General features: G+C 31.8%; 1 protein-coding gene across 7 annotated transcripts in view; it reads left to right on the top strand.

Moving 5' to 3' along the window:
- The window catches only part of USP6NL (USP6 N-terminal like), a 184,573-nt gene extending 171,172 nt beyond the window's left edge, over nt 1-13,401 (top strand). For all 7 annotated transcript variants that reach the window (XM_012550875.3, XM_023504702.2, XM_031938568.1 and 4 more), the window contains one exon: nt 10,321-13,401. In XM_012550875.3, coding sequence (XP_012406329.1) covers nt 10,321-11,735 — 1,415 coding nt within the window. In that variant the 3' untranslated portion in view covers nt 11,736-13,401. The remainder of the gene's footprint in view (nt 1-10,320) is intronic.
- Nucleotides 13,402-14,619: the final 1,218 nt, after the last annotated feature.

Below are 14,619 nucleotides of genomic sequence, written 5' to 3'. Positions count from 1 at the left end.
TTTCTTTTTCTTTATTATAATTTTACATCATTTATTTTTTATTTTATTGCTTTTGTTCTTTCATTTTCCATTGTTGTAATCTTTGTGTATATTATTTTCTTGACTTTGCTTACTTCACTTTGTATCATTCACATAGATCTTTTTATGCTTTTCTATATCATAGTCATCATTTCTTACAGCTCAGTAATAATCCATTCTATTCATGTACCACAGTTTGTTTAGCCAGTTCTCAATTGATAACTATATATAGCACATTGAAATTTGCCAAATGCTTTACATCTGTTATCTCTTGATCTTTGAAAGAGTCCTAAGGGAAAGAAGGGGATATATGGCTAAATAGCAGCTTTTGTCAAAAAAAAAAAAAAGATGCAAAAATAATATAACTTTACTATGAGGCAACAATAGGAAATGGCACATTAGAAGTCTATTGCTAACTTAGACTACATTAACAGAGGTATAAGTTCATAAATAAGTTGGTGATGGTTATGCTATAATATTTTGAATTGCATTACATTTAGAAATAATGTGTTCAGTTCTGGTCATCATTTTTTCCTGAAGAATTTTAATGTATTTAGAGAAAGGCCATCATTCTAGTAAAGGGCCTTATGCTATTAAAGATCTATTCTGGGGAATATTTTAAGTTGGAGATGAAAAGATTTAAAGCAAGACATGATCCTCCAAGCATTTGAACGTTATCATATGAAAGAGATTTCAGACTTTTGCTTGGCCCCCAGGAAGAGGACTAGGAATAATAGGAAGAAGTTACAAAGAGACAAATTTCAGCTTAAAAATATATTTAAAAATTCCTAATCATTGAAACTATACTGAAATGACTCCTTGAGAAGTAATGGGCTTTTTTCTCACTTGAGGTCATTCAGGAATGACTAGTTACCATTTGGATTGTGGAGGAGTTCCATTTTCAGATATCCACTGGACTAGACAATGCTGATATTCATATAGTGATTTCAGATTCCAGGTTTGAGCCTTTAGAAAAGAAGACCAGGTCCCAATGCAGAAGTTGTAAGACTGATGCAAGACTAAATGCAAGACTGTAAACAAAGCCACAAGATCCTACTGTTTGATTTTGATTTGGAGCCATGGTGGATTCATTGTTAAGTAGATTTGTCATAGAATTCTAGTAGTTGAGAAGGACTTTGGCAGCCATCTATTCCAACTTATACATGAAAGAAATTCTTATTATAATATAATACATTACAAATAATCATGCAGTTTTTATTTAAAGACTTTGAAAGGAGGAGAATCTGCTACTTATCAAGGTATATATTTCTGCACCTGGGCAGCCCTGATTATTAAGTTTTTCCTAACATTAAACCCAAATTATCCCTTTTTAGTTTTTACCCCTCGTTCCTGGTTGGGCTTTCCAAGACTAATCTAAACATGACTGATTCTTCCATCATGTTTTACTCCCTCATATATTTGAAGACAGTTATAATGCCTTCAAAAAAAATGTTTAATTTTTATTTCATGAGGTTAAATATGTTTAATCCATTCACTCAGTTTTCATATGTCATTTACTCGTCACTATCCTACATTTACAAGTCACTATCCTACTTGCTCTCCTCTGAACACTTTATTTTGTCACTGTCCTTTTTAAACCATGATACCTATCAATGATGGACAGAAGCAGCTACACCCAAAGAAAGAACAGTGGGAAATGAATGTACTGTTTGCATTTTTGTTTTTCTTCCTGGTTTATTTTTACCTTCTGAATTCAATTCTTCCTGTGCAACAAGAGAACTGTTTGATTCTGCACACATATATTGTATTTAGGATATACTGGGCCATATTTAACATGTATAGGACTGCTTGCCATCTGGGGGAGGGAGTGAAGGGAGGGAGGGGAAAAATCGGAACAGAAGTGAGTGCAAGGGATAATGTTGTAAAAAATTACCCAGGCATGGGTTCTGTCAATAAAAAGTTATAATTATGAAAAAAATAAACCATGATACCCATAACTGAGCACAGTATTCCAGATGAGGTCTGAGGACAGAACATAGTGGAATACAAAGTACAAAACCTTCCTGTCTATTACTGGAAACTGTTCCACAGTGGAAAATCATATTAGTTTTTGAATGCCACATCAATCAGAATGATTCAATGAAGCTATCCACTAAAACCCCAAGATCTTTTTCAGAGCACCTGTTATTTAACCATGTTTCTACTATGTTATATTTATGGAGTTTTTTTTTAGTACTGAAATATGTCTTTATACTTAGCATATTTCATCTTAATAGATTCAGCCTAATGTAGTAGCCTTTTAGAATTCTATGTTATCAAGTATGTTAGCAGTTCTTTCCAGATTTCTGTTATCTAAAGATTAAATGAGCCATCTATGGTTTTATCCAAGCCATTGATGTTAAACAGTACCAGTTCAGGAAAAGAACTCTGGGGTCCTCCATTGGATATCTCCTGCCACTTTGACATTGAACTATTATTGACTAACTTTTGAATATGAATCCATCTGATTGTGTTAGCTGATCCATATTTTTCCATTTCTTCCACAAAAATAATTTAAGACACTTTTCTCAAAAATATGGCAAATTCTATCCACAGCATTATCTTCATCTTTTAGCTTAATAATTTTGTCCAAAAAGAAATGAACTTAGTCTTGAATGACCTATTCATGATGAACTGATGCTGCTTTTCTAATTATCACTTCATTTTTTTATATGACAACCAACCATTTTTTAGTGATCCATTTTCTTTCTTGCCCATTGGGCCAATAGAACATGTTAAACATTTAGTGGTTTTTGTTGTTGTTGTTGAAATAATAAGAAGATATATGGACAATTCATCTCCCTGGAGAAATGTTGACTCAAGTAACATTGAAACCAAGAGAAAACTCTATCTACTTTTCTTCATGTTAGAAAAATACACTTAAGAATATGAGAATGTATCTTTGCCATTTATATTTCTCTACTTTAAATTATCCACATCTTTAAGTATTTTTCAATTTTGTCTTGTTTGTTTGTTTTAGTTAGTTACTTCAAAATAATCTATGCCTTGAATAAAATGCATACTTTTATATTTCACTGGTGGGTCTGGGAATTTTCTCTATTTTGTGATTACCTTTGACATGTGAATCAGGTTTTTTTAAGAGTTGAAAGAGACCTTCAATTCATGTTAGGTTATGGTCGGTGGTCTCATTAATAAAAATCTGTATAGACATACTAGGAAATCTTAAATTTCTTTTGTGTCTTAGACCCTTTTGCCAGTCTGATGAAACCTAGGTGTCTCTTCTCAGGCTAATCTTTTAAAATCTTTTATGCATAGAATGGCAAAGGAAACTAATTATATTGAATTAAAATTATTTCTTTCCCATCCAAATTCATAAATTCCCTGAAATTTCTTCTCGAGTTCTTGGACCCTAGGTAAGAACTCCTGTAACTATGGTGATATGATATGTAGACAGAGAAATATACAATAGTAATTTCTTGAGGAAGAGAAATAACTCAGAGGGAGGGTCAAAGAAAGGATTTGCATAGGAGGTTTCAAAAAGTAGAGCCTTGTAGAAAGATAGAAGAAAAGGAGATGAAATGTCAATTTCAGGGATCAGGAGTAGTCTTGTTTGTCTGGAATGAAGAGTGTGTGAAGGAGGAATACTATGAAATAGTTCTGGAAAAATAGTGAGAAACCAGATTATGGAAGATTTTAAATGCCAGATTGTAGTGTTCTTTTTCTTTAAATATATTTTATGTATAAATATTTATTTATTCAAGACTTAAATACAAAAGAGAAAAAAAATTATCATGTGCATAACAGAACATGAGAGGATTCAGAATATGAAACAATAAATTTCCATTTCAAGAAAGCGTATATAATAAATACTATACATTGTATTCAGACCTGTCTCTTTTCTTTGCTTCCTTATAGGTTTTCTTTTGTTCTCTGTTGTGCACTTTTTTACTTTATTATTTTTTTCCCTTTTCTTTTCTCCCCTTCCTCAAACTGGCTATAGTTTCTCTCTCTCTCTCTCTCTCTCTCTCTCTCTCTCTCTCTCTCTCTCTCTCTCTCTCTGTCTCTGTCTCTCTCTCTCCCTCCCTCTCTCCCTCCCTCCCTCTCGGTCTCTCTCTCTCTCTCTCTCTCACACACCCACACAATCCACATATATAAATATGGGTATTTATAATCATCTATATTTATATATATTTTTCTTAAAGATTGATAGTTCCCCTTTTGTTCTACTTTCTTGTTCATACTATTCTTTCTACCTTCTTTCACCTTCTTTAGTTTTGTAATACTTTGAGTTTCTGTGTTCCTTCTCTAAAATCTAGCTATAAAACTTTTCCTTTTGTCCTTTGTAGGTACTAGAAACTCATCTGACAAATTCTGTGTTAAAACTTTTATTGGCTTAATATGTTCTATCACATTTTCATTTTCATAGGGACCTTTAACATCAAAAGCTACAGTCATGATTTTTTAATGTGTATACACACACACACACACACGCAGAGCCACGGTTACATTTTGGGTTCCACATTGTTTCTCTCTCAGTCCCACATTACACAAGGCCAACATTTGATATAGATATACATGTGGAACATATATCAGTGGTGGATAACATTTTCCTTCATAAAGTCCTTCATAGTTGCATAAAACTTTTAAGAATTAAATTTAAGATAGGAAAATTTCCTTTGGATTTTGCAGAGTGAGGAGTGTAAAGCTGAAATGTCAAGGTTTGGCAACCAGTTGGATATGTAGTGTGACAGTGAAAAATCAAGGAAAATGCCAAGGTTATGATTTTGGGAAAATAGAAGGATGACTGTGTTTTCAACAGAAATAGTAAAGTTTAGGGGAGGGATGGGATTAAGAAAAAGAAAATAGATTCAGTTTTAAAAAGGTTGAGTTTAAAATGTCCCTGTGCCATACAATTTGAAATGTTCATTGGCAGTAAGTAATATGGAACTGAATTTTAGACAGGAGACTAAATTTATAGACCTGGAGTTATATGCATAGAGATAATAATAAAGCCCATTGAAACATAAAAAATAAATCATCCCTACATGCTTTAAGACCCTGATGACATTACAGTATAATAATTGTTCTTAGTAGTGAACCTGTCGTCAACATTGGTTAAATTTTAAAATGTTTACTTGATTAATTTGGTAACGATCTTCATCCCAGAATAAAAATTATTTTTAAAAAAGAAACCTTTAATATTTAAAGGGTGTAAACTTCAATGTCTGGAAAACTCATTTGTGGTATAACAATTTGTTTTCTTGCTAGTTCCAGAAAAGTGAGGTGTGCCAACTGTATCTAATAATGCCTTTAAATCTATACATGGTATTGTAGCAACTGCAATAAAATAGATAAAAATTTCTCAAGAAACTAATAATATTCTAATAGTTTGAACATTCATTCATTTAAATGTTTCTTGAGTACCTACTTTGTTCAAAGCACTATGATAGAATGCTTCCATGATAGGTTCCATGATAGATTATGGTTTTCTATATCTTAAGTTTTTTTTTTTTTTTTTTTTTAAGCATTCTTCACTTCAAGCTTTGGTAAACCTATTGGAAATGTTTAACATTGGAGAAAATCATGTGCTTTTCCTTGCTTTAATAATTATATTTCATTGCTTTTGTGAGGGAGGAAATGGTTTTGAAATTTTAAGTATGTTAAATTGGAGTTATTTATCCTATTATTTCCACAGCTATTAAGGTGATTTCCAGATGTCAAATTTTTTAAATTCTAAGAAGATAAAAATCTTTTCAAATACTTCATTGTTATAATCAGGAATAAGTTGAAATTTTCTGAAAATAGGTTGCTGCTCTGATTTTACAGTTAGATAGTAGCACAGATTTCATCTCCACCCTCTATGCCTTGTCATTTCAGTTTGTTTTAACTTATTTAGAATAACTGGAAGCATGTTCTCTAACTGGTCAGTTGTGTGACATGGATAAAAAGAAGCAACAGCTTGGGTACTTGGGAATGAGCATAGAACATGGTTTTACCTGATCGTCCCAAAATAGACTCCACTGAAAACAAATTGAAAATTCCAAGTTCTGGCCTTAAGAATTTGACATTTTTTATTCAGTGCATATACAATAATGTTATTCCAGTTCTGGCCTTAAGAAGTTGACATTTTTTATTCAGTGAATATACAGTAATGTTATTCCACTTGTGTGTGTATGTATATGTGTGTGTGTGTGTGTATGTTTTCTGTTAATACACACACTTACATTTGTATTTATTATATTTCTGTGTACCTTTCAGTTTTGCTATTTGTAAAATTATTATAATGAAAATGTTTTGGTTTGAATGATGTAAATAAAAATTAAAACAGGAACAGCAGGCATCTAGTTCTTGTACTGATCTATCAGCATTAAATTGACATATGAAATATAGAAAACTTGGTTCTTTTGTTAATATTTTAATTTGTATAAAACTCATTTTGAGGCTATATTGAAAAACTTTTAAACTTTTTTTTTCTGAAGTAAAAAATTTTATTGTTTTGTATCTTCACCTGTTGAAAACATTTGTACCCTAAGATCCTCCTGTCAATGTTTGTAAAATAATTTCTAATTGCTGTAGTTGGTTTCATTTCAATGCTGATATTGAAAATGCAGTGGGTCTGTACAAACAGATCATTCCAATAATTAAATTATTCAGTCAGCAAATTCAGTCAGCAAAAGTTGTTTTAAGGAAAGAGATCCTAGTTGTAAGTGCTAATTTCCTTCTTAAAATGAACTACTTAACCTTTTAAATACTTTTTTTTTTTTTTTCCTCTATGGAGAGTCCTCAACCAGTGAATACATTCACAGGGGAACAGATAACTACAGATAACTCAGTCTTTTGGCTATTTCAATTTTTTATACTGCAGTCACAGAATGTTAAGAGTTACAAGGCATTTCAGAAGCTATCTAGAGCAACTCAATAGCAATTCCCTTTACAACATACAAATGGTCAACCAGCCTTTTGAAGATTTCTAGGAAGGAGTGGGATACCAATATCTGCAGAAAGAACCTATTTTAATTCTTGATAGTTTTGTTAGGAAATTTGGGGACTTAGATCTTTTTTAACCATTGAACCTAAATCTGCATTTCTGTAACTGCAGTCTCTTGATTTCTATTTTATGATGGCTCTAAATAAATGTATTTTCCCCACCTTAATTCTGCTTTATTGCCATGTTGCATCAATGCATTGTTTGATTAGAGAATAATCAGGAAAGAGATATAAGATTGAGAAATAATAACTTTTTACTTAAGTACTTTAGAAGTCCTCCATAATTTTATTTGTGTGGATGTAATTTTCACTAACACAAATCTGTGCCTTGCCAGCATAGTAATTAGTTTTTCATAAGTGATTGTGGTTTTAAAATAAATAAATAAAAATCCTCATCTTTTTAGTAATGGCTCTATTTGTACACAGATGGTTCTTGGACAAGAGCTGTATGTCAGTAAGAATCCTTGGTAGGATCCAGATATGAGAATTTATTTATTTATTTAATTTTTTTTTTTTTGCTGAGGCAATTGGGGTTAAGTGACTTGCCCAGCCAGGAAGTGTTGTGTCTGAGGCCAGATTTGAACTCGGATCTTCCTGACTTCAAGGATGGTGTTCTATCTACTGTGCCACCTAGCTGCCCCCAGAAATGAGAGTTTTTTTTATATCTTTTTTTTACAAGGACTATAGAACTGGTAGGTCACTACAAGCAGCCAAATAGTTGCTATGTGGTATTGGAGAACTACTCACAAAACTCAGAATGAAAAAATCAATGGCTAATCCACTTCCATCACTATTATACCAAGTCAGCTAAACAATATCTAACTATTCTTATGTTCTTGCTTTTGTTTTTTAATGGTAACACCATTTCCCCATATACTCTGAAAATTAGCTAACACTTTGAGAATTGTATAGATCCGACCAATCACGTAAATTAGAATATCCCTAAACAGTAGGACAGTTGAGCAATGGAGTTCTAGAAGAAATTCCAAAAGGCTTTCTTTTCCTTTCTCTCATTCCTTAGGAAAATTAAAAACAAAAAAAACAACTGTTGGAGAGCAGTGAGAATGTTTGGAGAATGGAGGAAGGAGTGATAGTTGGGAAATGCTCACAGACCTGATCACTGTTTCTCAGATGAGAGGAAATCTTATTGATTTTATTTCTTAATATATTTATGAAAACATTTTTTACTTTATCTTGACCTGAGCTACATTGTGATCTCACTATTCTGTGCATTCCTATATATGGAGTATCTACAAATGCTAAATTTATACAAATTTTTCACAAATTGTTGAACCATTGTGTTTTCCGTATTTTTTAATTACTTATATAATAAACAGACTAGGGGGTTTATCACCTGCTGGCCTTAAAACATGTGTGTTATTATTGATGTTTTTCTGAGGTTTAAAAAATATGTGCAAAAAACAATTTATAGAAAAATTCTCACAAATTTAATTCAGCAAAATTGTTTAAAATTTATTTTTAATTTTATGAAACATGTAAATGCATTTTCCCTTACTCTCAAACTGTTTTTTATATATTTCTTTTTTCAGTTTCTTTTTCCCCCCCACATTTTTTAATTGGCATTTACATGCCATAGAGACTACTTTATGCTTCTATGTAGATGATAAATTTATCTTGGATATTTTAAGAAAACTTAACATTCATCTTTAAATGAGTATGTAATTATTGATTTTTTAATAGATAAGAGACATTTCAAGCTAAGATAGTACTTGCAGATGACAAGATGACATTTATTGGATATAGGCTATTATGTCAGATAATTTTAAAAACCACATTTACTGAAAGTTTAATTTATGATACCATTCTGTACTTCCTTGAAAATTATTTGAAATCATAAATTAATAGTAATATATACACTTAAATTCAGCTACCAAATACAATTGTCATGTTTGATTTTTTTATTCAGAGTATAAACATTTTTAAATGATCACAGACAGCAAGGACTATGTCTTTTTATCTTCATAGAATGTTTCACTATGTGCTGATAAGATGATGATAAGAAAATTCTAGTGAAATACACAATTCCCATGGAAACATGGGAATTACTTAAGTGAAACATTTTCTCTGCTTAACTTTTTAATCAGTTTATTAGTGGGACAAAAGAATAAAAAATGAAATTAGTCATTTAAATAGGCCCTATTTTGTTCGAGAGGATTATCTACCCCCCATGTCCTCCAAATCATCCATTACAGGTTTTCTTTTTTAACCTTTTAAAAAATTGTTTTGTTTAAGATTTTTCATTACTTCCATCAAGATGAATTATTGAGCATTAGGTTAACACTTTTTTGAGCCACTTCATTATTTGTCTAAGAAGGCTGAATTTAGATACCACCTTTCCCTTACATACCGGAACTTATTTATCCCTTTTCTGAATTCCTAGGGAACTTTGTACTATTTCTGTGGTATTTATCATACATTAGCCTGAAGTTTAGTTTTATGTGTTCTACTTGATTTTACGTTTATTGAGATCAATAACTTCTGTTTTGTACTTTCTTTTCACATATGATATGCTAATTGTCATAAATTTGAACTTAATTATCTTCTATGTATAGAAACAAGGTCAATCTTTCAACTGAAGGATATTAAGTCATTTTTTAGAACTATGGTGCTTTATAGGTTGTAAACATGTAATAATTTAAACATTAAGTTTACTTATACTTTAAGCATTTGCATATTGATTTCATAGTTTTTGTTGTGCATGAATTTTTTCATTTGGAAGATATTTAAAGTTGATATTAAGGCACCAGATATGGGCAGAAAGTTGTGGAATTTGTAAGACAATTTAGGTTTTGTAACTATTTTAAGTCATACCTACAAATCTTCCCTTGAATATATGGCAGTTTACATTTAACTAAAATTCCCCTTTCAGTAACCAAAGGTTCCCTATCAAAAGATACCTGCTTTTAGTAGCTAGCAGGAACCCATCATCAAATATAGAAATGATACCTAACATTTCTCTCTACTGTGACAACCAGCTATTCAAATTGAAATAACTTTGAAGTCTTTCTAAGTTGTCATTTGCTTCCTCAATTTGGCCATCTTAGCTTGGAACTGAGAAGGGGAATAGTTTTCTCCAAGATTTCACAACTGTCTAAATTGCGAAGTTGGTTCAAGTGTTAGAAATATTATGAAGATGAATTGGATAGATGACTTGGAATATTTATTTTAGGAAAGGAAATAAGCTGATTGGTTTGTGTTGCCAAGAAAAAGCTTAGTATTTTTTATCAGCAGAAGAGAAAGATTCTTATGTTACATAACTTTTTATTGAATTGTATAATTCATATAGTATCGATTGCACATTACCTAATTTTGTTTCTGGTTTTATTCTTTTAGGCAAAGAGGATGAATATCCAAAGAAACCTTTGGGGCAACTTCCACCTGAACCTCAGTTTGTTGTTAATCAGCTAAGCAATGGACAGAAAAATGTTGGTTTAGCAAACTGCCAACCATCCAAAAAAACAGATAGTACGACTCCCAAAAGACAAGAAGTGTCGCCCCATCATCAGAGTACAGTCAATGCAGGAGAAAAGATTCCTTCTATAAAGAAAGTTGATTCAAAAGAAAAAAATAGTGGAAAGATTAGGAGTGAAGGAGAGACTCGAAGAAAACAACCGTTAAATATACAAGACAATTCCAAGCAATATAATAATGCAACAGCTAACCAAAATTCTAATGCTACTTCAAATATCCGGAGGGATTTTGTACCAAAGTGGAATAAACCTTCAGAAATGTCAACCATTGAAAAAACAGCAAAATATTCAACTGAAGGCTTAAGTAGAACAACAAATCACACACTTGTCGGCACACCCCCAAGTCCTGGTGAAACACAGGCATTCAATGTAAGGCAGAAGGTAAAGATTTTAGATGATGATGAAGGTAAGCGTGGGTCCAATGCCTCCCAGTATGACAATGTTCCAGGAACTGAGAGTGAAAATGGGACTTCTGTTGAGGAAGTATTAGAAAGAGCTCACTCTCAAAGTCCAAATAAAGTCATTTATCCAAGTAGTCCCAGGAAGTATTCTGAGAGAGGTTCTAGTCCATCAAAAATATCAAATAATTTTACCTTGAATGCGCAGCCACCAAATTCCCCAAGATATTCATCCCAGGTGGATGGCATAAGTCATATGAAAATGCCACCACCATCCTATAGCCATCCCCCTGTTTACCATGGAAGTTCTCCCAAACATGCCTGTACTGTTAACACTAATTCCATACCTCTGCATGCTAACCATGGGACTCAGATCAGCCCTTCTAGAAGACCTTATGGCTCCAATCATTCCTTAGACTTTTCTCCAGAGAAATCTTATAGCCGCCCTACCCCTCTTGTGCTACCATCTAATCGAATAGAAGTCCTACCTGTTGATGTCAGTGCTGCAGGATCATATTCAGGCAATTCAAGGTCTCCTAGGGGTGGTGACTTCATAATTCCTCCAGTGGATTATTTGCCAGATAACAGAAAATGGCCAGAAGTTACTTACACATACAGGCCGGAGGCATATGGACAGTCATGGAGCCGAGATGCTAACAGAAGTCACTTCAGCAACTTACCAAAGCATACTGTTTTTCAGCATGTAGCTATTCAGGAATACAACCTTCCAGCTGTTTCAATAGATAGTCCAATACGGTATAGAACTTCACCATCTTTGGAAGATGTTGGTTCACCCCGGTATCAATATTCAAGTGCACCACCTCCACCACACTACAGAAACCGTGATGGACTTTCTATACATGAATCAGTGTTGCTATGAGAATCTACTTATGTTTACTTAACAGGAGAGAATAGAAACCATTTAAGATCTACATTGCTATGTTTGTAATTGCCAAAGCAGTATTTTATATGGTTATGGACAACTTGTGCAATTCTATGTATGTCGATAATAATAATAATATATCAAAACATTTGGGACCCCAGATAGATGCTACTGAAGTTGAGCATTTTAAGTTGTGTTATTATTGAATTTTTAAAATAATAGCATATATAAACATAGCAATAGTATGGAAACATGTACGCACAATATTAATTCATTAGTACTTTACACTTTTCATTTGCATAATCTTTTTATCTTTCAGAATAGAGAATTCCATGTGCCAGCTTTATTTAAAAAAAAAAAACAGCACTGAAAAAAACATGTAGAATGGGTATTTTTCTGACTATATGTAGTGTACGTATCATCTTTAAATAGATAGCTGTAGATATATGCATACACATTCAGGTGTGTTCAGAAAATTGAAAAGCAATTATCAATAACTGATATTAAATTGTATGCTTACTTCTCTAACTTGTCTTTTAAGCAAAGACTTTCTTGGATTTTGCTTTTTAACCCATTTCTCTTAGTCCTAAACTAAAACTAAAATTCTCCCAGAATACTAATTTTTTTTCCCTCTTTTGGTTTTTGTCATCTATCATTCTATCTGAAAAACAGTTAAACAAAGAAATTGGAAGAAAAAGAAGTACAGCTTTCTAAACTGACTCCTGAGTGGTGCTTAAAAGCAAGGTAGATCACAGAGATATGTGCCACATAGACCGCATATGATGAGGTCACTTTTAACAACAAAATAAATTAAAATAAAACCATTGTTTTATTCTAATTTGATCCTTCTAAGGCCCAGAGCAAAATGGTCCTGGCTATATACAAAAGATATGCTAAAACATAACCAACCTATGTAAAAAGTTATAGCAATGGAGCCATGGTTGTGCTATTGTCAGGCCATTAATAATTATTATTAAACTGAATGTAAACATTATCCCACATGTCAATAGGAATCTAAAATGACTAGTCTTTTTAAAAAAAAATTAATGTGATTTTCATGCTTTTTTAAAATATTCCTTTGCTTTTTTTCCACTTTGGGAAAAAATTTCAAGTCAAATTATATACTTTTAAATTGGTCTTTAGAGGACATTTCTTTAGACAAGCTACATTACAATATACATATATGGTCAATTCTTGAGCAATTCAAGAAAATACACATGTTGTTTATATGTAATTGAACCGTTTGGTATTAGAATTACTTTTCATAATATTTGAGTAATAGAAAATTTTACTGAATCAAAGAATAGGCATTGCAGGCTATTATTGCTGCAGGCTGATTCTTTAAAGTTTTAAGGTACAGAAATATAATGCCTTTGAAAATGGAAGTAACATTTATTTAGTTAGCTAGTGAATGTTTATGTATATAATGTATCTGGTGTAATTTTAATGAACTTGATAATATTTTAAATGATAGAACATGGTATATTAATAGCTAAACACTACACTGAATCACAAAGAAATTATGATTATTAGTGTCACTGGGCTATTGACTTAGATTGGTAATAGCTGCTTGGAATATATGTATATAATGTAGCCAAGGATGTTAACCTTAAAATTTAAACCTGGATTCTGTGATTTATAATAAAGTATAATGTAAAATTTATTCTAGTTAGCACCTATGCTGCCTCCCCCAAATATATATGTGTGTGTGTGTGTTTGTGTATGTGTATATTATTATATTTATTATAATAATATACATATACATATATATGTATGTGTGTATATGTGTATACATACATACACACATATCAACAATGGTAAATAATGTAGATTTTATATATATATATGTATGAAATATATACACACTATTTTCTTATGTCACCTATAACAGTTTTTAACTGCGTACTTTTTTGTGTCATTGTTTTTAACATGCTAAAAGTAATAAGTATATCTTATTCTGTGTCTATGAGCTTTTCTTCCTAGGATCAAATGTCATATTTTGGTCTCTTTTAAGAGTTGATCTCTTCTAATTGAATAGTGATTTATTAATTTTAGTTTGTTATTTTCCATTGTATATATAATGGTTTTTAATTTATAATTCATCAAAAAAAATCACATAATTAGAACTCTGACCCATTTCACTTTTTTCCTCATTAATAACAATATGTGTTGTACTACTAGATAGACAACTTGCCTCCTAGTCACATGATGACTTTGTGACGCTGGACAAATTACTTAATCTTTCAGTGTCCCAGACAACTTTTAACACTCTTAAGTCATAGAGAAATTATTGATTTGCATTGGTGGAGGGAATTACCTCATTGGGAGTTTCCAACATTAATGCAATCACAGGTCTGACTCCCATTTCTGCACTCCACACCCTGAAATATGCTATTGTTTACATAAAACTTTTAACTTATCATCATAACCGTAGGAAAATATAGCATTAGTCTTCCAAATTATTTTCATTTGAGGAATATAATCATTTAAGTTAAATGAATCCAAAAAAAAAAAAATCCAAAAAAAAAAAAATCCATCAACAGGAAATATCATTTAGTATGAGTTTTAACAGTGGGATGAGCTGTTCTTGCTAAATAGAAAGCTTATAACTGTTTTAGAGAGTAAAGGGCACTCTGATGGTAGTTGTAACTGCCTGCTTGAAGTAAAATTTAGCATTATCAAAGCTTTTCATGCTAATGGTGTTTCCTACCCCAAGAGATAAATATTTTGGCACATAAAAAGGATTTTCTGGGACCAATCTGAAAAGCTAAACAAACTAGATACGATTTGCTACTCAAGGGTTTAGATAAATCCTTCTGTTTCAGGTGCCGATACGGTATTACCAATAGAAAACATTTTTAAGCAGCAAACTTCATTTTCT

This window comes from Sarcophilus harrisii, chromosome 5 (genome assembly GCF_902635505.1).
Source record: "Sarcophilus harrisii chromosome 5, mSarHar1.11, whole genome shotgun sequence".
Lineage (NCBI taxonomy): Eukaryota > Metazoa > Chordata > Mammalia > Dasyuromorphia > Dasyuridae > Sarcophilus > Sarcophilus harrisii.
Note: the sequence above shows the minus strand (reverse complement) of the source record. Positions and strands in the feature narration are given on the sequence as shown.